The sequence below is a fragment of the Columba livia genome, chromosome 3 (assembly GCF_036013475.1).
Source record: "Columba livia isolate bColLiv1 breed racing homer chromosome 3, bColLiv1.pat.W.v2, whole genome shotgun sequence".
Classification (NCBI taxonomy): Eukaryota; Metazoa; Chordata; class Aves; order Columbiformes; family Columbidae; genus Columba; species Columba livia.
This window is the reverse complement of record NC_088604.1, coordinates 109,526,817-109,553,988: the sequence shown is the minus strand read 5'-3', so window position 1 is coordinate 109,553,988 and position 27,172 is coordinate 109,526,817. Positions and strand designations below refer to the sequence as shown.

The following is a 27,172-nucleotide window of genomic DNA, read 5'->3' as shown; positions in this document are numbered from 1 at the left end:
CCTGCTGAGCGCGCTGCAGCACCACTCACAGGAGTGTACTGCAAACAGTGTTCTCCCTTGCACACCACCCACCCAACAGGTGCTGACACCTTGACACCCCTCAGCACCCCTGGCAGGGCTCCCAGGGTGGGGAGACTCCACACATCCCTCCTCAGTGTTTTTGCTGCAGCTTCCTCCTTGCCTGCTCTGGGGAAGAGGTGGGGGGCCAGCTGCAGCTGGAAGAGCAGGGCTGGAAACACGCATCAGCTAGGGCTTCATGCTTCCAATGCCTGCAGCTGCTGAAGCTGTCCATGACAGCCACAGTTGACTCAGGGATGCAGCTGCCAGTAGCTGTGGTGCAGGCAGCAGCAGGGCAAAGCACTGACCTGACAGGCTAGGGCACACACAGACTGCCCATAAGCCACACCAGCAGCTGCAGGGACTGGGCAGAGGCAGCTGCTGGCCAGCTGGCTACCACATATGGCTCAGTAGTAGATTTGTCATCCTTGGCAAAGGCTGGGAATCGGGTCAGATGTGACTGTGCTGGCAGCTGCTGTGAGGCTGCAAAGGGAGGTGAGACAGGACTTCAGGGGGTCTGGGCCAACGCGTAGTTGGCCCAGGTGGCAGCTCTGGGCTGCTTCAGCCAAGAGTTGAGTATTTCTGAGCCTGAAGCACTCCCTCTCCCTGTGACAGGTCTTTCCCAGTATCTGATTGGAATGTCCTTTGCTGCCCCTTGTCTGCATTGCCTCTCGTCCTGTCACCCAGTGCCTCCAGGAAGAACTGGGCTCCCTCTACAGAGGCAGCTCAGCTCCCAACTGAGCAAACCCCACTCGCTTGGCCTTTCCTCATCTGCCATGGGCTCCAGCCATTCTGGCAACTTTTGCTGGACAAGGGTGGCCCTAGTGCTGTTCACAGGTGTGCTCCCCTATCTATCTGCAGGACTCTGGATTCTTTGCAACACCCAGCATGTGCAGGGGCTTACAGAGACCTTCCCAAACACACAGACACCATCAGCAAGCAAAGACTGGAGGCCAGGAAGTGAATACCTAGTGCCAAAAACCTGTATTTATTCAGAAAGACCATGTCAAGCTAAGGCCAGGTGCAGCAGCTGTATCCTGCTGCCCTCTGGCCAATACCCCTTACTGGGGCCTGACCAGCTCAACAAGCAACTGCCTCCAGCCCACCTCTTTTTTTCCAAACTGGGTGCAGTTTGGGTCTTGCTCCTCCACCAACGTTCTGTCATGCATGGAGACGCTTCTACATTGCCCACAATCATGAGACTCGCCTTCCTCCCTGTGGGGAAGTCATCCCAGGATGCTCCCAGTAGCCAGAAAGGGCTCTCCAAGATGTGGACCATTACAGAAGCCACCATCAACTTGGCTAAGCTTCCACCAGTCTTTGGCTCAGTAAACTGCACAGCCACTTCTTCATCCAAGCTCAAAAGAATGGGGCCCAGAAGACATCAGAGAAGAGCAGGTGAGTGCCATTTGTGTTTGGTCTCTTGAACCCCTAACACATCCTCCCCATCACTCCTCCACTCCCACCTCTGCTGACCATTAGCAGGCAGCAAACTTCTGCTGGATGAGTCTGTACTTGGCCAGCTCCAGCTCAGAGACTGACGGCTGCAACCTGGCAGCAGCCTGCAGGAAATCTTCCATGGTCAGGATCAGCACAGAGCTCTCGGTATCCAGCCCTACAGGAGGGAACGCAGGAAAAGGCTAAGAGCCAAGTGCAGGAGTGGCTGGCGAGATCCAACAGCCCCCTCTCCAGAAACCTGCGACTGGAAGAAAAACCTGTCTCTCTCCTTCCCCCTGAGGCCACGCACTGGAGGTGAAAATGATCACATCTGCAGAACCTGCCAGCCTGCCAGTAACCCAGCAGTCAGACACGGAATCATATTAATAGAATAGTTTGGGTCAGAAAGGACCTTCAAAAGTGATCTAGTCCATTCCCCTGCAATGAGCAGAGACATCTTCAACCAGATCAGGTTGCTCAGAGCCCCGTCCAGCCTGGCCTTGAATGTTTCCAGGGATGGGGCATCTACCACCTCTCTGGGCAACCCGGGCCACTGTTTCACCACCCTCACTGGAAAAAAATTCTTCCTCGTGTCTAGCCTGAACCTCCCCTCCTTTAGTTTAAAACCATTACCCCTTGTCCTATCACAACAGGCCCTGCTAAAAAGCCTGTCCCTATCTGTCTTGTAGGCCCTTTTGAAGTACTGAAAGGCCACAATAACATTTCCCCAGAGCCTTCTCTTCTCCAGGCTGACATGGTCCCAAAGCCACTGAGGCTTCTTTCACAAAGTTCAGTAACCCACAAGGGTAATTCTCCTTCCTGCCCCTGTGCTGGGGCTGCCCTAACACATGGGACAAGTAGGGGCTAGGCTCCTACCTTCCTCAATCCATTCTACTTTGCGTTTGACAGCGCACATCATGGCATCTGAGCACAGGGCATAGATGTCTGCTCCTGTTAGCTGAGCTGGGCATTTTTCTAGGATGGTGGTGAGATTCACGGAAGGATCCAGATTAAACCTGCCAAGAGAGAAAAAAAAAAATCAAAGGGGTTGGTTCGTTTGAATTTATTTCAGCGCAGTCACTTCTCTTCAAAACATCCCCACAGCAAGGTGTTCTACTAAGAAGGATCAAAGGCAACTTCAAGTTCTCGGAGAAATTATGTGTTCCACATGCCTGGGAACAGCCTACAGCCCGGGCTGGTTAATAACATGTTTAATTACAGACAATACAAACCACTGTAACACCAAACCATCTCATCATAGCCATGCTGCAGACAGTGAGCCTCCTTCAAGCTGGATGGGGCTTCAAACCTGATCTAGGGGGGTTGGACTAGATGACCTTTGATGGTCCTTTCTAACCCAAACTATTGTATGATTCAGCACAAACAGCAGCATGGTGCTGGAGAACATGACTGCCAAGGCACATGGAATGAAATATACTCACAGCCAGCCGGCTACCTTACCAAAGGCAGCAGCAGTCACAGCTATCCATGACAGAAAGTCCCTGCATAGGCAGATTCACAGCTGCTCACCCAGCTGTGGTGGGTGGTACCTCTGCATGTGAATTGCAGGGCTCACTTTTCTCCCTCCCTCAGGAGCTCAGAGCAGCTAAGGAAACAGCCAAACCCTGCTGTTTGGTGATCCCACACAACCAGTGCTCAGAAAGACACATAGAACACAGGCTAAACAACCCTGTGGCATCGCAGGAGAGGCAGTGAGGCAAATGGACCTGCAAACAGCAAGAGATACACTAGGGGAGCTCCTGCAGGAAGGAAGTGGGAGCCTCCTGCCATATTGGTGCACTGCAGTTTCACCACACTGTTAAGATCTGGCTGAGCTCCTCAAGGAGAGCATGTGTGCACAGTGACTGGAAAACTCGACCAACCCCTCCACCTGGACAGACAGGTGAGCCGCTCCTATCTTGTCAGAAAACGAGCCCCAGTTCTGCTTCTGGAAGTTCCCCCATCCTCTTCCCCAACCTGCTGACTGTGGGTCAGTGACTCAGGTGCTCCCCAGGGCTGAGACATGAAGCCAAGCTGGAGCACAATATGCATCAAGCCCAGGAAGGCTGCAACCCACTGGAGGGTGATGGAAGGCTGCTGCAAGAGCACAGGGTCACTCACCTCCTGGTGATGGCACCCAGCACCTGCAGCTGCGACTCTCGGTCTTCGTTTATACCCACATAGACCAGCTTGTCAAACCTGTCAGCAGAGAGAATCACAGACTGGTTAGGGTGGGAAGTGACCTCTAGAGATTATCTAGTCCAATCCACCTGCTGAAGCAGGTTCACCCAGAGCAGATTGCATAGGAATGTGTCCAGGTGGGTCTTGAGTGTCTCCAGAGAAGGAGGCTCCACAACCTCAGTTGAGAACAGGCCAAGACAAACTTGGCAGTGGTGCTCAGCTCTGTGTACCATAGACTGAAGGGCGGCCCTGGGGCAGCTCCTTTTGCTGCCAAGTTTGTGGGTGATACAAAGCTTCAAACAGTTAATATGCTGGAGACCAGGGCTGCTCCTCAGAGGGACTGGGGTAGGCTGGAGAAACGGGCTTACAGGAACCATGTGAGGTCCAACAGCAGCAGATACAAAGTCCTGCCCCAGGATAAGCAAGGCCCAGGCGAGAGGATAGGCTGGGGTCCAGCTCTGCAGAACAGGCCCTGGGGCTCAAACTCCTCCCACCAGTTTGGTGCCAAGGCAGGTCCCCTATTGCCCTGCTCTGCTGCTGGGGCAACAACCAGAGCAATGGGGGATAACAAGCCGTGGTATCTTGTGCTGCTGCTACAGCCATAAGCACTGGCCTCCTCTTGGCTTCCTATCTCCCCCGCAAGCCAGAGGGCTTCAGGAAAAGTCTCTGTGGAGGGAACATGGTGGGGACACAGTCCAGGTCATCAATGACTGAGGAGCTCCAGGGAACTACCTTGGAGCAAGGCAGGGTAGGACACAACATACCTGCCCGGCCGAAGCAGAGCTGGGTCCAGGAGGTCAGGCCTGTTTGTAGCTCCAATGACAAATACCTCCCTGGTGGAATGAAGGCCATCAAGCTCAGCCAGAAGCTGTGAGACAACTCTGCAAGAAGCAAGACAGGATGCTCACAACTAGGCCTTGGCAAGTCACCCACTGTCACCCTCAGCCACCACACAAAAAGAGGAATAAGCAAAGCCACAAGGAGATCCGTGTCTTGGACTTCAGCTCATATTTCTCTTCCCTGAAGAGTCCTGACTGGGTTCTGGAATCACCTGAAGTGACCAATGAGTACTAAACCCAGCCCCTTCCAGAGCTGCTGGTTTGTGCGTGTGAAAATGTATGCTGGGGGCATATGGTGTCACTGGAAGACTCTACAGAACCCCTCACAGATGGAGAGGAAGACTGGATTGTCACTATCAGTTTAGCAGAAGAGGTCTGGGGGAAATGTGCACTTGGAACTTACAGCCCAGAAGGCAAATTGTATCTTGGGCTGCATCAAAAGGAACGTGGCCAGCAAGCCAAGGGAGGTGATTCTGCCCCTCTGCTCTGCTCTGGCGAAACCCCACCTGGAGTTCTGTGTCCAGCTCTGGAGCCCTCAGTACAGGAAAGTCATGGACCTGTTGGAGAGGGGCCAGAGGAGGCCACAAAACTGATCAGAGGGCGGGAACAGCTCTGCTGTGAGGACAGGCTGAGAGAGTTGGGGTTGTTCAGCCTGGAGAAGAGAAGACTCTGGGGAAACGTTATTGTGGCCTTTCAGTACTTGAAAGGAGCCTGTAAGAAAGATGGGGAGAGGCTTTTTAGTAGGGCCTGTTGCGATACAACAAGGGGTAATGGTTTTAAACTAAAGGAGGGGAGATTCAGGCTAGACATAAGGAAGAAACCTTTTACAGTGTGGGTGGTGAAACACTGGCACGGGTTGCCCAGAGAGGTGGGCAACCTAGAAACATTCAAGGCCAGGCTGGAGGGGGCTCTGAGCAACCTGATCTGGTTGAAGATGTCCCTGCTCATGACAGAGTCTTGGACTATATGAGCTTTGGAAGTCCATTCCAACCCAAACTACTCCATGATTCTATGATTCTAAATAATCCTGGTTTTGGGTATCTCCAATCTGTAGATACTTCTACCAGAGGCAGCTGACAGGTTTCCCATGGCAAAGAAACAGCAGCTAACAGGAAGAGAGCAGGGCAGGGGTGTGACAGATGATCATGGAGAGGCCAAAGGGAGCAGTTGTCATGTCTTAATCAAATGTTTGCACAACAAGCTTGAGCAATCGGCTATCTGTGGCAATGCAAACAGCAGTACTGATGTCCAGAGAGAGGAGACAGGCCATGGAAAAACGCTGAAGAGAGCAGGGAGAGAAAAAGTAAAGAAAGAGTTGGGATGTGGACTCTGCCTCGCAGGGCAATGTGGGCATCCCACCAGCTGAAGCACATATGCTGCTCTCCCAAGGACACGTGGTGCTCACTCACCTGTCCATGATGCCCCCTGAATCTCCACTCCGCCCACGACTGGGGGCCAGGGAATCCAGTTCATCAAAGAAGATAATGCAGGGAACAGCTGCTCTGGCTTTGGCGAAGACTGGGAGGAGGCAACACAACAGATGAGAAAGACCCAGAGGAGCAGTCAACAGCAACAGGACCTGCTATATCACCAGCAGGGAAGAGCTCAGGATGGAAACCAGCTGCCGACTGCCTCACTACCATTAAATGCTTGTGCCTGAGGGCCTCAGTGGGAACAGGGACAGGCAGCATCCAGCACAATGGGCCCCAAGGCTCATCTGTGTCTCTGAAGGGCTGCTGTCCCATCAGGAACACCAGAGAGAAGGGTGACAGGACCAGAGAGAGCACAAGGGGAAGCTGCAGCAAGGCAGGGAATAGACTGGGCATAGGAGAGTTGGGTTCATGTCCCTGCTGGCAGCTGTGGATCAGAGTTGGGAAGAAGGGTTTAAGCACTCCCTCCTTCCCTCCAGCACCACAGAAAAGCCCCATCTTTCCCCACACAGCAGCAGGATGCATCTGCTCACCATTACGCACATTCTCCTCGCTTTGCCCAACATACATGTTGATGAGCTCTGGCCCTTTGACGCTGTGGGGCAGGGGGAAGAAGAAGCCAGTTAGAGCATGGCTATCCACTACCAGGAGAAGGTCAGTCCCACTGCATGACCCCATATTCCTCACCTAAGGAATGTCATGGTGCATGTGGTTGCCACAGCTTTTGCCAGCAAGGTCTTCCCTGTCCCCGGAGGCCCATACAGCAGCAGACCAGAGCGGCACAGACCCAGTGAGAGCAGCTCTGGGTGCTCCAGGGGCAACTGGATAGTGTCCACGATATCCTTCTTCACCTCTTGGAGCCCACCAACATCCTGCCAGGACACAGAGGGGATCTACCAAGAAAGGGAGAGTCCCTGTCAGCACTTGTTCCTGAGCCCCAAGCAGGCCTGGCCAGCTCTTGCTTCAGTGATGACCAGCCCCTTGTGCCATCAGCTGTGTGTGGCTATGGAGGAAATCAGCCCAGCCATCCCTGCTTAGGGATCCCCCAGCATCCACATTTCTCCTTTCTTGAGCTTTGCAGTTGGGAAAACCAACTGCACATGTCCCCAGGCAAGCTGCATGCCACCTCATCTCCATTCCACCATTGCACATTATATCACTTGTCAGCAAAAATACCCTGAGGAAAGGATCTGCCAGGGTTGCCTGCAGCTTTGTGGGGAGAGAGCCCTGCTGCAAAAAGCCCTTGGGAAACATGAGGTAAGGTAAAAAATTTTTTTAAAAGGGAAAAAAGAAAAAAAAAGGAAAAAAAGGCAGGGGGTGGTGGGAGAAGGGGAGAAAAATGAAAAAAAAGAGAAACACATTCCTAGCAATTATGAGCTACTTGTGTTCAGGGCACCTTGTCTCACAGGGCAGTGAGACCATGCAAGAGCTTCACATCAGACTGACAAAACCTGGGTTACTGGGAAACTCTGTCGGATGAAGCAGAATGTGAGAGAGAGACATCCTGGAGGACACTTCACAGAAAACCATCTGCTTTTGAAAGAGGAGATATAAGAACAAAGTCCATGGATGCTTTCAAGAAATAGACAAGGATGGGGTCAACTGCAAATATGCAAGGGATCATTATGAAGACAGCAAACTTGAGAGGGGTTAACCATGCCACTTTTGTTATTTTCTGCTGAGCAAAACAATCTTGGAGGATGCTGCTGCTCTGCTCACAGCTTTAGAAATACCAGCAATGCCAGTGTCTGCATGACAGATCCTCCTGGGAGTAAGAGCTGCCCTCCCGGGAATGACCAGACAGCAAAAGCCCAAAACACTTCCCTGCCACTACTGGCTGCATGGGGAACAGGTGCCAGCAAAACGAGGAGTTTAAAAATAGGACAGAGCGAAATTCTTTCCCCCTCAGGCAATCTGGCTTTGCTACTTGAGATGATGTTATCTCATGATATTTTACCAGCTGTCCAGCAAGTCCACCAGGAAAACCAGGTCAGACAAGACACGGATTTCCATTAAAAAAAAAAAATCTTTTAAAGCAAAAGACTCTCCTCCTCCAGTGTCCATGAATGGAAGAGTTACCATCTCCCCTGCACTCTTGCTTATATTGCCTCCCTAGAAAAAACTCTACAGACAACAGCATGGGAGCTGGAAAAGTGCAGCAAGGTTGTTTTCAGGGTTGTTTTCATTGTTACGTCTAGGATGTGTTGCAGACACTGCTTAGAAACTGGAGGTTTAAAATCAGTTCTCTCTAGGAGGCTCAAGCTGTAACTGCAAAAAAAGTGTGGCTAACCAGAGAACGCAAACAGGGAGGGAACTGAAAGTTTTGTATGTTGAGAGTACCCAGCTCTGCTAATAGGCTTTCTGAACTGCCAGCCAACTACTAAGAAATTGATAAAGGACTGTAAAATACAAACAAAATTAGCTCTCATACACACAGCTTGCTGCCAAGCATGCTCTATAGTTGTTGTCATACACACCTCAAATCAGAGCTCATTTCAGTCTCTAGTAAATTTATGAATGAGGTGCCAGAGTAGCTCCTGGATGATGACACCAGCAGGGTATAACCCTGCTAGAGCAGGACTGCAAATGGGTGGCTGGGGAAGGCACCAGAATAATTGCTCCAAGGTCAATGTTCCTCATCCTGTGCTAAGCTCAGTCATTCGCACTCAAGGGAATGAAGAAGAGGCTCTGATCACTTCATTTGGTCCTAAGGCATTACCCAGGAAAAACAGTCACTCCAGATTCTGCTTCCCTGGGTGCTGAGCTGCCACAGGCAGATTAAGCCCCTCCTGAGATGCTGGCTCTGCTGTTTTTTCTGACACCCCATGTCCCTTTCCCTGAAAAAAACACAGCTCTTCAAACTGCCTGGCTGTCAGAAAAGCCTGTGCCAGCTCGAGCAGCGTCCAAGGCCATGGATCAAGTATAAGGCTTCTCACACATGTGGGGAAAATTTCTCACCAGCTTGTGCCCCTCTGTTCCCATACACCAGGTGGCTGGAGAGATCTCAGACATGCAGCCAGCTTGTAGTTGCCTTTGTCTCTTGAAAGGCTGAGCTACGCAGCTGGCACTCCTCTGGCACTCATCCACTGAGTCATCTCCAATTAGAGAAGCAAGGGCTTCCCTGACTGAATTCAAAGCCAAGAGGGTGAAAAGCACTCATGGGGGAAATCCCACAGTGGGACTGCTTCCCACCCAAGGCTGGGGGAATATGTGGAAGGACACAGGAGGAAGTGACATTCAAGAGCACAGCACCAACTGAGATCTGCAACAGCTGTCTTGAGCCATACAACTTTAGAGAACCAATTCCCTCTCCTCTTCCCCAGTGTCCTACCTTCGGGGCTCCCACTGCCTGTGAATGGGTGTTGTGCAGCTGGTCCAACGCAAAACTAAAATCCTCCTCAAGCACTGGGAACCCAGCAGTGCAAAAATCTCTCTCCGCTTCCTCGCTCAGTCCACCTGGAAAACTGGCGAGGAAAGAGAAGGGAAGGACTCAGGCTCTGCCCTGCTCCTGGCATTATCAGGCTGGCTGCAGCCCCTGCCCTCCCCCACCAGCACTACCTCATGGTCTGAATGCGGGTAGAAGCAGCCCGGCTGCTGTGGGACAACAAGGCACAGAAATCTCCCAGCACAAACCCCTGTGGATATGGAAAAAACACCGTAAATTTAGTCCCTGACCATAGCTCCAGCTAGGCCATAAAAGGAGTATGGGGAACAATTCCTCACAGAGCTGTTCTTCGAGCTTCTGTGCCCTGGTTAAAGCCTTTAGCTTTCTTTGTTTTTTCTATCAACTTTGTGCTCTAGCGGAGCTGAGCATCAGCCAACAGCTCTGCAAAACCTGTGCAGTACTTAAGCACTAGAAAGGTGAGTGATCTGCAGTTAAAGCTGATGTTAACCACTGAAGAAGTTGATTGAGCTGTGGGAATTACTCCCTTTCTCCATAGTCAGGTAGGAGAGGTTGGCTTGGCACTCCCAGCCTGCTCAATCTCTACCTGCAGCTGTGTTTTCACTCACCGCAGTCTTGCGGGCCAGCTTGGATAGGCTCACTTCTCTGCCCAGTGGCAGACCGACAGTCAGCATACTCAGCATTGACCTCCTCTGCTCTTCTGAAGGGGCTCCGATGTTCACCTCGTGAAGGAAAGCAGTTTGCACATCTGTGGGAACATCCTGGGGCTTGCAGGTTGTGCCAATCACCAGAGCAGGGTGGCTGTTGATAAAAGGGGGCAGCGCATGGCCTCAGCTCTACGGCCTTTCCTCTGAGAAATGCACACATACTGGCCAAGGTGTCCCGCAGCCACTCTTCTCTAGCTTGCACTTGAACTGCTTTGTGAGCTCTGTCTATGAGCCAAGGCCCTTCAAATGACATCTTATTTCTTCACTTGATATCTCCCTCCCTGTGCCCTGGTACTTGTCACCAGCTTGGGGATTCTCCTGGGGTCCAGCTCCCTTTTGGGGTCCTTGTGACCCTTTGCATGCCTCATAGCCAACATGCCAGGTTTGCTCATCTGAATAACTCAGAAACCACCTTCCCAATTCCCTCTGACACTAAGCTGGAAGAACAAGGGCCTTCTGAAGTAAACAAAGCAAGTCAAGGAGAGATTGCACCAGATTAAAAATAAAACAGGCCATGTTAGCAATCAGTCACCTTGATATAACAGTGACTGCTGCCCTAGGAATGGCAGAAGCGAACAATCACCTCAGATGCCCACAGCAAAGGTGCAGGGTCCATACCTCAGCACTGGGTCTCTGTCCAGGAGCAGCTGTCTCAGAGTAGCAATGACTCTGGCGTCCTCTCCCAGCCTGTCCCAGTCTCTGCCAAGCACCTCAATGTCTTTCAGCACGAGCACACAGGGATGATACTGCTGAGACTGGATGAAAGCCATCTGTACTTTCTCCTCTGTGGCTCCACCAGTGTCACTGCACAAGCTAACACAATCAACCTGCAAAACAGACCACATGACACAAAGGTTGCAGCAGCTGCAGCATCCTGGGGAACCCAGGACAATGTTCACTTTGCACAACGCTTTCCACAGGCAATTCATAGTTGAAATGAGATCTAAGTTAATGTTTCCCAGAGACATAACATAGACACATTCAGGACATATTACAAATAGACATATTCGGGACTCTCTGGCATGGAAAAATGGCTGCTTGTTGCTTTTCTGCAGGAGGTGAGTGGGGCAGGAGATTCTTGTCTGAAAGAGGTGAGGCCAAAGGACCAGAGAAGTCAATACAGTGGATGTCATGGCTCAACAGCCAAAGCTGGAAGGGATGGGAAGGCTGTGGAAGAGGCCAAGATGGGGAGAACAAAGTGCCTTGGAGGAACAGTGCAGAGGGAGACTCAGGAGACTAGTCAACCCAGTTCCAAGCAAACTCCAAGTGTGAGAGGAAGCCAGAAGGAAACTGGAAAAAAAAAAAAGAAGAAAGAAGTTAGAGGTGGCAAGAAGCCCAGACACTGTTTATAAAGCAAACACTTGATGAAGTCATCCAAAGAGAGAGAGGTGACTGGTGAACCTTTGAACAGCAGCTTGAACACTGCTGGAAAGAGGCAGTCCTGCTTTCTGGTGCTGTGAGGTTGCTCAGGGAGAGCCAAACCATTTCTGGAGTTTCCTGGGCCTCATCCTCAGAAAGCTTGGATCAGGGAGAACACCACAGCTGCAAGAGCTGATGTAAGGGGTAAGGATGAGGATACAGAGCAAAAGAATTCCTGTGCTCCATGTGCTATAGACAAAAACAGAAGTTAGGGCCATGGCAGGCACAGCCAAATGGCAGCAGTATCTGTATGCAAGGGTAGAAGGGCAGAGAGAAAGGACAAAAAACTGTAGATGATCCAGTGGTGAAAATTACAGTGTGGAAGAATTACTGCATCTTGGTAGGAGAGCAGGCAGAACAGTCAGAGGAAGAGAAGTTAAAATGGTAATGTAAACACTGCAGTGAGAAAAGGAGGGGAGACTGTAAAAGCTGGGATAGAAGAATACAATAGGAAATACCTCTGGCTCCAACAATAAGAGTGTTAGTCTTTAAAAGCAGTACACAAGGCCAAAAACAGAGCTATAGTTTTGCACATCACACTAAAACCACCTGCCAGGCCATGGCAGTGCCACAGTGCTCCCAAACATCCTATGGATCTGAAGGTACTGGGAGGTCTCTGCAGTCTTGTACTGGATCCCAAGAGCTATGGCACATCTGCACAAGAGCTCAGCACCACTAAGGTCATCTCCAGAAGATGAGCTGTACAGCAGCTGGCCAAGGTCGTATCCACCTCCCCCACTGACCCACTGTTATGCCTTTACTTGGGTAGACAAGAACAGTTAAAGAGACTAATGTCAACTGAACAAGACCCAACTTCTAAGCAGAAGAAGAAAGCCCAAATATCCAAAACGCTTAGCTTTTTTTCTGAGTTTACGCTAAAAATACAAAAAAAGGAGCAAGACTATGTTTCCCTTCCACAAAAACGGAACCATCCATCTCTCTTCTTTCTAACTTTCTTTTTCCAAATTCTTTCAGAGTTTCAGAAACTCTCCTTGAAAAGTCACAATGTGACTTCAAATCCCCTCGCTTTTGCAAACGTAACTCTAGAGAATCAAGGAGGTTAAAGTATTCGCAGGATACACTCAGACTGTCAAAATGAACAAAAGAGATGTGCAGAAGGAAAACAGTATTTTTAACAAGTCAGTGAAGACTGCCTTGGTGCCTAGAACCTCTGGTGCTAGACAGAAACAGGGGTTACTTGACAAGTAGTGAAGTCATCCCAGCCTGTGCTAACTCTGTCCTTCACTCTAACCTGCTACAGGTTTGTGCCACTTGAATGATGCCTCATTTTCAGTGACTGCCCTTTTCCCTGCTGTTCATCTGTTTTGTCTTCCACTTATTTTTCTCAAGTCCATCTCAATATGATCTACGCAGTAGCCTCGTACTGTGGCACAGTGACCCCTCATCCACTTCCACACAGAAGTAACACTTCTTATCTTCCTATCCAATTTTGACGTTTTTCCCCTTTCAAAAGCCAAACACTGCTATGGAAGATTTGAGGGCTTTTTTTACTCTTGGCAGGGGGTGAGTGGTTAATGTGAACACAGTTACACGGCAGCTCTTCTACAGGCTACAAGATTTAGAACCAGATCTGGCACACATGCTGGTATCAAACCAAGGGCTGCATTTTTTTTCCTCAGCTTCCTACCCAGCTAGAGAAGACTCATCACCATCTCTGTCTCCCTTTCCAACATGCCTTCTTCCCAGCATATGCGGGGACAATTGAAAACACCCAATGCCACTGCAATCCCTGCCCTCATCACCTCTCCAGTTTTTCTCAGTATATTTTAGTTACTGTCACCCTCTGGGGTATAGCGTCAACTCAGTGCCCTACCAAATGACAGGAAGTAGTCTGCTGAAATACAACTGTGTATTGCAGTATCTGTAAAGTATTGCTACATCATACTGACAGCAGTAATGGCAAACATGGGTAAATAAAGGTATAAATGCACCCCCTCCCAGGCCAAGAGACCTCTAAATTACTGATTCCAGAACACTGGAGGGTACATGCCAGAGGAAACACCTCTTCATGCTTATGCTCTCTTCCTGAGCGCCTGTTACTGGCCAGTCTCAGACACAGACCTTTAGGCTGATCCGAATGGTTACTCTGAGGTTCTGCCCACCAGCAGTCATAATCTGTGCCGGAGTGAGCTACTAAGTTCAGCGTACACAAACTCCTTTTGTCTGCATGTGCAGGTGGGGACAGCTTCTGGGTTGCAGCAGGGGCATTGGTAGGGCTAACTTAAAGAACATTTCTGTAATCCTCTGTATATTATAAATCCACCAATCAGGTGACCATGGAGGAATTACCTTGAAGAGGTGGAGGCTGAGGCAGCTACACACAGCTCTGACAGCCATCAGTTTCCCACTGCCGCTTGGCCCTGAAAGGAGAACGCTGCCGGGCCCACTCAGTGCACTTGCCCTGTAACACAGACGTAGTTCTACCAGTGACCAGGGAGCAGGGTCCCAGCTCTCCCAGGGCTTGTTAGAAGGAATTTTAACTCACTGACTGTTGAGGTGAGGCCGAAGAGCATCACAGAGCTGCTTGACAGTATCAGAAAGTCCAGCAGGAGACAAACTGTTCCAGAACTCATGACGATTATAAGCTGGGGCAAATGGGACAGTACTGTTGGTTGAACCCACCTGTAAGGAAGGGAAAATAGCACTCTGTAGAACACCACTGCAGAAAAGACATGTACCAAGTGACAAAGTCTGTCCTGAAATGCCATTTTTCAATAGCAGGAGACACAAGCCTCTACAGGCACCTTTGTCATCCATAGTGAAACCTCAGTCTCAGATCTCCTGTGCACCCTCCCTGCTCTCCACTGACATCTTACCAGATAGAGAGAAGTGTTCTGGGTGTCCACCAGGTAACCCTCAGACTGCTTGCCTTCCACCATGCCTAAAATCTTCCTGACTTTGAAGTAAAGCTCTGGCCACCTAAGGGAAAAAAGAAGCAGTCTGAATTCCTGGATCAAGATGTTGAAGTCAGGAACAATACAGTTGTCAACAAGAAGACAGCTGGAAGGCACAGGTAAGCAAAGATACTCTTGCCCTCTCCCAGGACCCACATAGATCCTTTATGGACCTCGCTGTGCTGTCTGGCCAGACAGACCAAAAGGACTGTCAACAGTTACAGCTTCTGCTGGTGGCTTCAGTCCACAAGTATGGCTGTACTAATCTTATATAAGAGCTCAAGACATTCTCTCTTCTGGCATCATTTCCTTCTCTACAACTCTGCAGAGATTCACCTACAGTGTATAAAACCTTACAACCCCCTAGGCTGCAGACTAGGACTCACACAAATACCATGAGAGCCTTACAAGCATCCTGCTCTGGACACCCCACAGGAAAAACACTTGTTCCTACTGGCACAGTTCCAAGCTCTTTAGGTCCCATGAATTCTGCTGTCTTCTCTGGCTTGCCACATGGCTAAAATATAAGTCCACAAATGAAAGACCTGTGCCTCCTGCCTCTCTCCAAGAAACAGCCTAGAAAACACTCATTGTAGCAGTGTTACATAACTGTTAAATTTTAAAATACATAGCAGAGCTGAGCAGTGTTACAGCATGTCGCTGGTACATCCTGCATGAATGACTCAAGGCAATTCTTCGCACTGCACGCCTTGGTTACCTGTGGCAGTTCCGTCAGTGACAGAGCTGAAGCATTTATATTAAAACCAGCCAAATCCCAATTCAAACACCTCTGCTGTCACACAAAGGTGACTTTCATTTAGCACAGAACTGTTTCAAAACCATATGATCAAAAACAAGGAAGGCAGAATTGGTGGCCAAGGAGAAACTTATTCTAACATGAAATGTAAGGGCTTAAATTGACACTTTGTCACACATTGACAAGCCCAACTGCCACTTTGCTTTTCCTTATGTGTCACTCGCTGTCCTCATGCCACCCCTTCCTCCTCTTCATTCTTTCCCCCATTAGTTTCTCTCTTTTTCCTTTCTTCCCTCCATGACTATTTTAGGGAGTTAAGGGAGTCCTCCCTCTTAGCTGCAGCCCTCCATAATAAAAAAAAAAAAAAATAATTCCCTCTTCCCCTTAAAATAAGAGCCAGATAAACTCTCAACTCCAGGGACAGATCAGAATGGAATCAGCTGTTTTGTTTCAAGAGAGTCAATGGTGGAAAAGTATATTTTCTCCTGCAGTATCCATGCAATAGAGCCATAATTTGTTGCCACTTACCTTACAAATTTGTCTGCATTTACATCTAAAAACTCAGCATATCCAAATGTGGGAACACAGAGGATGTCTCCCTCCTGGACAAGCCTACAGAAAAAATCAACAACAAACAAACAAAAAAAACCACCAAAACAAAACAAAAAATTACAACAAAAAAACAAGCAACATGGAGTTTCAACACTGAAAGAGAGTATATCATTCTGGTCATGTGTCCCCCCAACTCCATAACACATGTATTTTTATGCAAAAGAATGTAGCTGTTCACACTGACTCACTCCTTTCCTGTAAATAAAACTACAAATAGATTTGGCATGGACTAGATATGAGAAGGTGCATCCGGACTACTAAGGGGAACCTTCTGGGAATGGTATAGAAGATAAATGCCATTAAAGAGCATTTCTTCCAGACAAAATAGCCTGGTATCCCTGGAACAGCTGAGAACAGAAAGCATTCATAGGGAAATTAAAAAGGCTTGGGGGCAGGTGGTCATAAGGTGGCAACACATCTGGTTTCCTGACTGATTGCTCAATTTCACTCAAAGCTGAAAACTTGGGTATCAACACACCCCAAAATGGAAGTTTGCAGGCAGCACTTGGGAGCCCTCAGCATTGGATGGTAAGTGAACAAGGAAGAGGACTTGAAGATTATTGCCAAAGGACAGGATAAGAGGTGACGTGTGCAGGTGTGCTTCGCTCCTAAGGAGAAGACACTACAAGTGGATACTTTACAACTGCTTGGTGTCTGCACTAAGGTGTTGATTATGCACATCATCAGTGTGTATCTGATCTGGGTGCAATAGACAGTGAGGGAGCATCTGACAAATACATCCCATTAAAAGAAAGGCGCTGTCCGCCCCGCAGAGCTCACCGGGGCGTTTCAAAATGCTTGTAGAGCACGCGGTCGTAGCCTCCCCGGGCGCTGTAGGCCGGCGAGCAGACAATCTCCAGGCTCAGCTCTTTGGCGAAGGGGGGCACGGACAGCACCGACCGGCTGCTTTTCCCCTCCGCGGCGCCGGACCGTTCGTACCTCTGTGGAGGGGAAAAGGCACACCGTGAGACCCCAGGGCTTTCACTCCCCTGGTCCAGAGGCCTCCGCGTCCCCCAGCGGTGCCCGGCCCCGGCTCACCCGCAGGCGCAGGTGTGCGGCGGCGGCGGGGTCGCAGCCCAGGTTGAAGGCCAGGGCGGGGGCCAGCAGAACGGCGCCGTCTCCCGCGCCGTGGCGAGCGGCCCGCGGGTACTCCCAAGGCGGCGGCCGTGCCAACAGCGCCGCCAGGTGCTCGCGAGCCGCCCCCTCGGCGCCCACCCTCACCCACTCCCCCTGGAAGAGCCCCAGCGCCAGTAGCCCGCGTCGGCTCACCCACACCTCCGCCCCGCCGCCGCCCGCCCCGCCGGCGAGGGCCACCCGCAGCAGCGGCACCGCCGCGACCTCCCCGCCGGGCCTGTCCACGGCAAAGCGAGAAACGACGGGCGGCGCGGAGGGGCGCCGGCAGGGGGCGCCGCCGGCCGCGGGCTCGCGCGGCGGCGGGGGGGGAGCGAGAGCGGTGTGCGTGCCATTGCCCAGCAGCCCTTGGAGCGCCGGCCGCGCTTCCAGCACCACCGGCCGCGGGCTCGGCCCCGGCAGCGCCTCCCCGCGCCGTACCAGCACCGCACCGGCCGCCAGCTGCCCCGGCCGCCCCGCCGCCCCCAGCAGCACCCAGGCCAGCGCCGGCGGGCGGCGCACCGGCCACACAGCCACCCGCCGACCGGCCGCCAGCCCCAGCCGCCGCAGCAAAGGCCCGCGCAGCCACAGCTCCGCGCCCCGCCGGCCGCCCTCCAGTGCCACGGCGCTCAGCAGCACGGCCTGCGCCCCGCCGCGCCCCGCCGGCCGCACCGCTAGCACCAGCCCGCCGCCCCGCCCGCGCAGCGCCACACATAGCGGTGGCGGCGCCAGCAGCAGCGCGGTGCCCGGCGCCAGCTCCGCCGGCAGGGCATCAAGCGGCCGTAGTACGGCCACCGCCATACGGCCTCCCGGCTACCGCAGTCGAGCGGCTCTAGAGGACGCGGTGCGCAGGCGCGGGGCAGCCCGCCGTGCCTCCTCACGCTCAGCCAAGGCCATTGAGTGGCAGTACAGAGCGGTCCCGTGGGGCCAGGGACCATAGAGCGGGCGCCGAGCGGCTGCTTTCCTTCAGCAGCGCCCCGGCTCGATCTCGCTGCGGGCGGCGCGGGCGGCGCTGGCGGTGGCCTCATCCCGAGCAGACCCGGTCCCCGCTTCAGTGGCACTTAGCCTCAGGGCCGGGCCTCCGTCAGGCCTCGCTCCCTGGCCCAGCTGCCGCGACCTGAGCGCAGAGCAGAGCGGTGGCATCGGCCCCGTCCTCCCCGGGCTTCAGCGGGACCGCAACCAGAGACCGCGGAAGGCGGGAAAGAGTGTGATTGGGGCCAAAATGGTGGGTGAGATGAAACAGAGAAATAAACTTAACAGCAGAGTCAATTATACTGTTAAGCAGCATTCTTTATTTTATCAGTACTGGGGAGCTTGGGGGATCATCCTACATAAGTGTTCCAGCGACTGGATGCTCTTGCGTTGCTTATATTCACATAATTATTAAATATGCATTACAATTTTTGAAAATTTTGACATATATCTATACTAATACATAATTGATCATGTTAGTTATAATTGTTTCTTACTTACAATACATCTATTAATTATTCGTTAAATATAAACTAAGCACTCTGTTTCTAAACAATATATCACTTAATCTTCTGTCTCCCTCTTGTCATGCAGAAGGATCTAAAATTTAAAAAATATCCCCTCGTTTTGCAGGTGGTCAGAAAGCATTTATATCATGTCAATTGGCTAATGATGGCTACGTCTTTTATCACTTAGTCACAGTATACATTAATTTAGCAGCTTCTCTTCTGAGATCTTTGCTGCCCTGCCCTTCTGGAGCCTCACACCAGCAGAGTGGAAAACAAGAGGGAAAGGGCATGCACGCAGAGCAGAACAGGTTGCCAGCAGCAGTGCCAGCCTGCTGAGATTTTGGGGGCTGAATATGTGCACTTGGTTCATAAGGATGTGCTTGTATTGGTGTTAGTGCTGACCTAACCTTGGAGAGGAGCAGTCTAGGGGAAGTCTCTGATCAGCACCTGTGCCCACTGCCAGAACCTGTCTTGCTCTGGGGAAGGGACTGCTTGTTGTACCAAGTGCCTGTTCATGCTCCAGGAAGTGAGTAATGAAAAACAGACTCCCAAAGGATTCTTTAATTCTGCATCCAAACACCCCTGCCTGTTGCCCCACAGGTGGACTGGGGTGTGTTGGCCTGAGGGGAAGGAATTTAGTCTGGAGAAAAGGAGGCTGAGGGGAGACCTTATTGCTGTCTGCAACTACCTGAAAGGAGGCTGTAGCATGGAGGGAATTGGTCTCTTCTCCCAAGTAGCAAGTGATAGGACGAGAGGAAATGGCCTCAAGTTGCACCAGGAGAGGTTTAGATTGGATATTAAGAAAAATTTCTTCCTGGAAAGGATTGTCAGGCATTGGAGCAGGCTGCCCAGGGAAGTGGTGGAGTCACCATCCCTGGAGGTGTTTAAAAGGCATTTAGATTAGGTTCTTAGGGATGTGGTTTAATGCTAGAGTTAGATTATGTTATGGTTGGACTCAATGATCCTGAGGATGTCTTCCAACCAAAATGATTCTATGGTTGCCTCTAGCACTCCAGCCAGCTTTTTCTGTTCCTGGGCTGCACTCTGTGTCTCATCAGCTGGCTCCACACGAGGGAGCACTTAGAAAACGTTTGTGTCCCTTCCTAACCTCCCAGTCTGAAAATCAAACCAGTGGCTTGGGAGGAGCAGCTGAGACAAAATGCCCATTAGAAATGAGTATTACTAAGCTGTACAGAAATGGCACCGTGAAGTTGCTTCTGCAAATGCAGCTTTGCGGCCTTCTCCATTCTGGCCTGCTTTGGACCCATCACTGAGACAGCACCACCACCTCCTTGCAACCCTCAGACAGGCATGCCTGACAGTCACCTTTGAATCCCGTAAAAGTTGAGAGACATGCCAAAATAATCTAATTTTATTCTCTTTCCTTTTCTCTTCTATGATTGGTTTAGCAGATTGCTTAAGTCCCTGGCTAGCGCTTTTTATATGGCACTATGTAAACATCTGGTGTGCCAGAGCAACTGGCAGCCCAGATGAACTGAAGTGAGCCTGTGGCAGCTCTGGCTGCTGAAGAGTGGCTTTGATGGTACCAACTGCTCTTGGCCAAGCCTCATCAAAGGGACCTTCTGCCTGAGCAAACCCAGCCTTTGTGGCTGAGGGACCCACAGGGCCCCTCACAGAGGGAAGATCATGCCAGCCAGGCACTGGTGTAATCACTGAGATGGCTGCTGCGTCTGACATGGGCAGCCCCACTGCAGCAGTGGAGATGTGAGCAAGTGGCAGCCATTGCCTCAAGTCAGGGTTTCTTCTGTTGAAACCAGCCTTGGCCTGAACCAGCACTGTGTTTGGCTACCACAAATCTCATGATGGATCAAATCTGAAGCAACAAGAAGAAGAATGTGCTGCCCTACTCTTACTGCTGCTACAACAACAGTGACATATGGAAGACAACAAATACTTCCCTACTAGGCTTAGGGCAGGCAGCCAAGAGGCAAGTGACTGTCCCTGCTCCCAGGATTGCCCCACCAGATCATGCCACCAACTCCAGGAGCTGAGCCTTGGGCAGTGGCCGTCATCCATCAGCACCTCCCTGGGCTCTCCCACTCTGTGAACAGAGCAATAGGGGTACATATGAACCCCAGCTTGCCTTGCTCCATGCCAGTTACTTCCTGGTACACAAAAAGTGCCTCAGGCCAGCAGCCCTCCCTGGAACTCCTCTGTCACAGTGTGAGGTGAGAGCTGGGAGCCCATCAGGCACTAATAGGAGAGTTGTCTGTGGGAACGGCAGGACGTGTGGTTCTAGCCACCTGGATGGTAAAGGAAGATTAATACTAACATGACCATCTGGACAAATAATACTAACATGATTAAATCACGGCAATTAGTCAAAACATAAAGGGCCTTGGACAGGGTATACAGAAGTATGCTTTTTATGAGTGTAAGGAGTGATAGCCCAGGCCAGTGAGAATGATATCTCGGGTTGGAAAACCACCTCCCTATGTATGACGTGAATGTTGGGCTGGGGCCTGTGTGTCTGGAATAACAGTTTTTGAAAAAACATCCTGTCTAACCTCTTGGTCCAGGCCTGTATCTGTAAACCTATAAACTGAGAACTGTTAATTAAAGAGAGCTCAGCTAGGCTCATCTCTGCCTGGCTCTGCTCTCACTGCTAACAAGAACTCTGTGTGTGCATCTCTGTCTGTGTCTCCATGTGAGTCATTCTCAGCCGCTGCAGTTATCTGCACCCCGCATTGGTCTGGGGCTGTGGTGTTTCCCCTTATATCAGCTGTGGCAGAGGCACGCTTGCTTTTGCAGTGCTGCACCCAGCACAAGGCAAAGAGCCAGGCCATCTGCACACAGGCAGGGTGAAAAAAAAAAATAAAATTGCAGGCATCCAATGCCAGCATGGCACAGACCAAATAAAAGGTTTGCAGATGCTGCTCAGGCAGGATTAGGCCTCCAATGTGCTAAATCTCGGCTCTCAGTGAGCCTAATTGCTGCTGCAATAAGTCCTGGCCGGTCCTTTCCTGAACCATGTTCCCCATGCCCCCCCGTCAACCATTTTTTTTTGCTGCAAAGCTTGTATTTGCTATGCATATGTTGCCACCAGCCCAGTAGGGCCTGGCTAAGTGGAGGAGGGGAAAGGCAGAAAATCTGCAGATGACACTTCTCTGCTCTGCTTTTCTTAGCCAGCATCCCACCTCACTCCTGCTGCCCAGCGTGGGCTGTGGCTCCCTGTTTGCAAGGAGCCAGGCCCAGCAGCAGAGACAGGGACAGGTGACAGCATCCTTACATGGCCACACACCCCCGAGCTGTATTAGGAACTTTTTGATAATTTTCCTTTATGCTTTGGCCGGTAGATTAAACTGGAGGTGTCCAAGGAGAGCTGTCGCAGTGTGTGTGGGGGCTAGTTTAGCCCAGCCATGAGATGAGGACCCATCACAGCCAGGAGTTTTGAAGTTGGATGGCCACAATATCCTTGTGCCTCACTGGGGGTGCTTGTGCAGTTAGAACCCCACAGCTGATGTGTGTGCCTCCCTGGGAGGCAAAAGGTACCCGCAAATGTACCTCCCACTTTGTGTTCAACTGACCCAAGTGAGCAGCTGCTCCTTGTATTTAACCACAAGAGACATGGGGGCACAGGGCCCAACTCTGTACCTTCCAAAGCAGCAGGATCAGCAGGAGGAGGAGAGCACTGCATAGACACTTGAAAGGCAGAGCACCTTTCCTGCTGTCAGGGCAGAAGACATTTCAGTGAAGAACCTCCCACTTGAGCAGTACTGAGGAGGATTTTCAGCCTCCCATGGGAGAATGGAGCCACTTTCTCCCTATGACTTCACTCAGGAACTGGCTGAGTGCTCTGGTTTGGACCACCTTCTAACCCATCAGCCATGGTCTGGCTCTTTGGCTGGCATGAATCAATCACCTGCTGGCAGGTGTAGGCCACTGGATTCATTTCTTCATTTCTGGGGAGAGACACAAGGGCTTCACTTTGCCCCTTTGGAACAACCACGCTGCCTCAGGAGAGTTCTCCAGCCCAGTTTAGGCATGAGTCTGCAAAGGATCTGCTCAAAGCTAGCAGCTACCACAAGATGTGCCAACATAAGGTACAAATTGCAATGCAGAGCATGAAAACCAAAGATACACCACAATTTTATTTATGGATGTGTAATAAATAAATGGTGGACAAAACAGGAAGAGCCACATTCAGAAATCCAGATCACTAAAGTGCTTTTAGACATAAGTATAGGATGACCAAGAAATAGCTCTGACATTAACACTTTTTATAGACAATTACAAAACATTTTCTTATCTCAATTCACAAAATTGTTTCATTGCTCCAGGGTACTATGGCTTTGTTTTCCAAAAGGTCTGTTCTGTTATGCATAGTGTGGCAGATAACATTCAAGAGCGTACAAAATCTTTGCATGAACAAAAATGTCTTTACCCCATTCTGCCCAATACAAGTTAAGGAAGCCACACAGTGTAAATAAGGCTGCATTGGCAGGACCAGATCCTCAGGAGGTATAAACTGGTGCATCTGTCAGGTTACACCAGCTTGAGGATGAACCCCACCGTCTTTAAAAACTCTGCTGCTCCTTGGGGTGGAAGAACTGTGTGTTCAAAGCAGAGGGCCTTGTCCCATGGGCGCTGTGCAGGGGTAGAAGTGCTCGGAGAAGGCGTCTGTAAACTCCTGCACTGTCTTTGCACCCACATGTTTGAGAAGGGAGTGACTCCTCTTGCATTGCTGTGCTTTGTGCTCCTGCCTACTCAGGAAAGCATTTGCAGCCCTGAGGGGAAGGGTGGCTCTTCCCCAGCAGCTGTATGTGATGACCACAATGCTGGTTCATGTTCTCGCTGCTCTTGAGCCTGCTGAGACACCTCTCCCACCCTCCACCCTGGCTCTGCTGAGAAATGAACAGCTTGAAAGTGAGGGGACGAAGATGTGTGTGCTCTGTTTTACAATGCCCCGAATTAAGATAAAAGTTCGATTATTTAAGAAAAAATATATATGTACCAATAAATATTATTAGCTTGCAGGAAGCTGTGATGTCTGTCCTTCTCTGAGACAGCTCAAACTCAGTGGTCCCTGTCCTTCTGCTCCATGGGTGGGTCTCCGTTGACACACTGCCTTAGTATGCCCCTCTTCTCGTGCTTGGCTGTCCTGGAGAGGTCAATGGCTGTGTCCTCTGAATCTTTTGCAGGGCCAAGCGTGTCGGAGCCCCTCTGGGAACTGGCCTGCTTCCCAGTGAGCTCCTCCTTCTCCTCCTCCTGCTCCGCTTGCCAGCCATCTGCCAGCTTCTCTTGGCTTTCTGCCTTCCTGCTCACCTCCATGGACTTTTTGTGCATGCCTTGCAGAGGGGAGAGAGCAAAGCCAAGGGCACTAGTTGCTTGTTTCTGCCCAGGACCACCTGCTGCCCTCCTGCTGCTTCCCTCAGCTCTCACTTGCATCCTAAGGAACAGCTAGCTACGAGTCTTTCCTGAGCCAGAGCCCTGCCACCTGTGCTCTGCTGCCTGAGAGGATTGGTCTGTACCTTCCCTGCACCAGGGAAGACTTACAGGGAGAGGAGTGCTGCCATGGCACATCCCAGCCTGGATTCTGGGTGCCACTTCAGTGTAGGACCATGTATGAGGTAGCATCTTCAGCTGGGGGGAGAGTGATTACTTCCTAGAAACCCTGCAGCTCCTACAGTGGCTGCTAGCAACTATAGAGTGATACCTAACCACATGCAGGCACCTGTATTACACCACAGTAAAAGGGTTTTCCCCTTCCCAGCTGCTGTTTACAAGGTGGGAGTGGAAAAGCCAGGGCTCTTGGCAGCCTGCATACAGCTCAAGGCTGAGACTCCATTCTTTTCTGAGAAAAGCCATACAAAAGAGGAAGGGCCACTTGCTCTGCAGCTGTTCCCTGACCCCTCCAGCCCCAAGCTCCCACTTACCCAGCAGCCATGGGGCACAGGATCCCACTAGCCCGCTCTTGGCAGAGTTGATGATGGACTCAGGCAGAGGGATGGAATGCCTCACCATGGCCCCATAGAGTCCATATTCAGCCATCACACTGCTCCGGCCCCAGCACTTCTCCCGCTTCCGCCACTTGGCTCTTCGGTTCTGAAACCAAACCTTCAGGGGTAACAGCCAGGAGAGCACAGAGGGGTGGGATTGTCGAGGAGACAGCCCCCGTGGCGAGGCATCCAGGGCCCATTGGGCACAGGGGAGTGTGTGTCCAGGGCAAAGGGGCAGCCGCAGGGGTGCATGGAGGGGTTTGAGTGTGTGAGCGCAAGGTGTGGACATGCAGGTGGTATTGGGAGGGTGACCAGGGCAGTACATGGGGAAGTGGGTTGAAGAAGGGTACACACATGGGTGTCAAGTGAAAGAGGGGAGGAAGGGAGTGAGAGGGACCACACGTTACACGAGGCTGATCGTGATACTGGAGCCAGAAGCCACCCTGAGCTCTGCCTGCCCACAGAGCCTCTCTGCTGCCTTTGTACAGAGCACCAACTTGTCCAGAAAAAAGGGTCCATAATGCAGTTACTGATGATGACAGAGGGTGCTCAGGTCCATCTCCCCCCCCGCTTCCTGCATTCTAAGGGGTGTAGGCACAACCTGGCTGCTGCCTCAGTTGCTGCCTCATTCTTAAGCCAATGAGCTGCTCCACAGTGGGCCAGGATCAGGCCCTGAAGTACCATGCGTCCCTCAAAGAAACAAGCTAGCGAATAAGCTAGTGGGACACAGCTTGGCCCAGCAGCTCCTGAATTGCCCTCAGCTCCTGCCTGAGTTGGGTCTCTGAGAGACAGAGACAAGCTATATGCAGCAAGCAGCTGCCAGAGCCAGATCAGTCCTCTGTTTCTGCATTTCCATTTGGAGCTTGTTCAGTGCCAGGGGGATGGAAGCTGAGCCACTCCCTGCAAGTGCCCTGCAGCATCTCAGTACCACCACGTTTCCACCACCAGCACTCACTGGGCACAGGGCAAGGGACAGCTGGGTGCTGGCAGCCAGCAGATGCCACAGGAGAGAGGACCGTTGCAGCCACCTACCTGTATTCTGTCCTCTGGCAGCTCTGTCTTCATGGCCAGCATCTCCCGGGCATAGACGTCAGGGTAGTGAGCTTCGTTGAAAGCCTTCTCCAGCTCCTCCAGCTGGTGAGCTGTGAACACCGTCCTGCGGAGAGAAGAAAGCATCCTGTGACACAGTCCAGACCTTTATGGCAAGCAGTGGGGCTGGCAGCCCCCTCCCCGCTGAAGTTTTCCTCCTGAAAATCCTCCTCCCACCCCCAGCTGCAGCCCTTCTCTTTCTTTACTCCCTTGAGGACATCCACCGCCACAGCCTAGGGACTAGAGGGACAGTGGGAGTCTGGTGGCAGCAGCGAGGATGTGACAATGGGGACAGCTCCAGTCTCGGGCTTACCTGTGCCGGCGTTTCTTCCTCTTGGTCTGGGAGGTGGACATCTTCAGGTCGCTGGCGTCCCCAGACAGGCTGTCCTTATCTGGCAACAGCATGCAGGAGGGGAAAAGTCACGCTCCCGTTGGGAGCCGGAGGACCAAACCCAACTCCCAAAACCACGGCTCCAGCTGCCTGCGGGGAGCGGGCCCGGGGAAGGGGTCCCCTCTCGCAGCAACCGGCGGCATCAGGACCGCGGCTGAGCCCGGAACACCGCACCAGTAACGCCATCCCGGGGCAGGGGGTCGGAGCCCACCCCTGCCAAGATGTCGGAGGCATGGCAGCCCGGAGGGACAGGGAGCGCGGGACCGATCCCGGGCCGGCGGGAGGATGCTCGCCGCCGCCGCCGTGTGCCTGGGGCCGCAGGTACGAGGCAGCCCCTGCAGCGGCTCCGGCCGGGGGTCCCCGTGCACAGGTGAGCGGCCACCCCTGCCCCGGCCCCGCTCACCGGAGATGTTTTCCTTGTGGCGACGGGCAGCGGGCAGTGGCCCGGGGGGCGGGCGGGGGCCGCGGGCCGGCAAGAGCGGCAGCGGGGAGGGCAGCAGGCACGGGGCGCCCGGCCCCCCAAGGCCGCACAGCAGCCCCAGTCCCAGCGCCCCGCCGCCCTCGTAGCCGCCGGCGGCAGCGGCGGGGGGGCCAGGGGGCGGCTGCAGCTCGGCCTCCAGCCCCAGCAGGTCGGTGATGGCGAAGCCCTTGGCCCGCAGCCCCGCGCCCCCCGGCCGCACCGTCGCCCCGGGTGCCACCGGTACTGGCACCGCCACCGGCCCCGCCGCCGTGCGTCCCCCCGACGGCTCCGCCCGGCCCGGCATCGCCGCCGCCGCCTCGCCCGGCCCGCAGCGGGCACCGCGGTCCACCGCCCTTTTTATCGTCCCGCCGCCGGCCCCGGCTCCAATCACACCCCAGGTCGCCCGGGGGGCGCTCCCAATCCCCGGATTAACGGCCACTGGCCCCCCCGCCGCACCGGACCCGCGCCCCTCCCCTGTCTCCCCCCGGCGCCCACTCCCGCTGTCCCTCCCTCCCCTCCCCTCGGCCCCCGCCCCTCGATCCTCCCCATCAGCTGGCCGGGTCCTCTGCGATCCCCACGGGCCCCTTCCTCGGCTCCCCTTCGGTCTTTCTCAGTCCCTACCCAGGACCCTCTCAGCCCTCCCTGCCCCTGTTCGCGGCCATCTGGCTCCCCCATAAACGCCCCTCACATATCCGTGGATTCCCACCCTGGGTCTTCTCCCAGGACCCCACTGCTATGTCCTCATGTCACTTCCCCGTGTCTCCTCTTCCAGGGCCCTGCAGAGCCCACTCCAGCTCCCCTCCCCAGTATCCCCATCCTACCCCATGGCCTGTCAGCCCCATGTCCCAGACAGGGCATCCCATTGGGCTGCTCTGTCCCTCTGCTCAGCACCTTGGGGATGGGGACGGCCAGGGGCTGTGGAGC

General features: G+C 52.6%; 2 protein-coding genes across 6 annotated transcripts; both read right to left on the bottom strand.

The window, feature by feature from the left end:
- Positions 1-1,022: 1,022 nt before the first annotated feature.
- Positions 1,023-18,057, bottom strand: PEX6 (peroxisomal biogenesis factor 6). 4 transcript variants are annotated; one of them, XR_010471713.1, is made up of 17 exons: positions 16,796-18,057; positions 16,538-16,698; positions 15,674-15,757; positions 14,311-14,413; positions 13,980-14,116; positions 13,784-13,895; positions 10,673-10,881; positions 9,956-10,148; positions 9,503-9,579; positions 9,276-9,408; positions 6,632-6,837; positions 6,488-6,539; positions 5,924-6,032; positions 4,440-4,556; positions 3,616-3,693; positions 2,371-2,510; positions 1,023-1,672 (listed from the first exon to the last, which is right to left on the bottom strand). XR_010471713.1 is itself a non-coding variant. In XM_005512043.3 (17 exons), the coding sequence occupies exons 1-17, from the start codon at positions 17,666-17,668 to the stop codon at positions 1,536-1,538; spliced, it is 2,931 nt and encodes a 976-aa protein (XP_005512100.2). In that variant the 5' UTR covers positions 17,669-18,050; the 3' UTR covers positions 1,023-1,535. The 4 variants fall into 4 exon arrangements, 3 of the variants coding, with proteins under 3 accessions (XP_005512100.2, XP_064915101.1, XP_064915100.1); XM_005512043.3 differs by having other exon boundaries at positions 6,478-6,539; positions 16,796-18,050; XM_065059029.1 differs by having other exon boundaries at positions 6,478-6,539; positions 17,027-18,049.
- A 4,377-nt stretch (positions 18,058-22,434) lies between these two features.
- VSX1 (visual system homeobox 1) lies at positions 22,435-26,690 on the bottom strand. 2 transcript variants are annotated; one of them, XM_065059023.1, is made up of 5 exons: positions 26,192-26,690; positions 25,711-25,789; positions 25,341-25,464; positions 24,246-24,426; positions 22,435-23,657 (listed from the first exon to the last, which is right to left on the bottom strand). In XM_065059023.1, exons 1-5 carry the CDS (start codon positions 26,550-26,552, stop codon positions 23,386-23,388), a joined length of 1,017 nt encoding a protein of 338 aa, XP_064915095.1. In that variant the 5' UTR covers positions 26,553-26,690; the 3' UTR covers positions 22,435-23,385. The 2 variants fall into 2 exon arrangements, with proteins under 2 accessions (XP_064915095.1, XP_064915096.1); XM_065059024.1 differs by having other exon boundaries at positions 24,246-24,414; positions 26,192-26,671.
- Between the last annotated feature and the right edge of the window lie 482 nt (positions 26,691-27,172).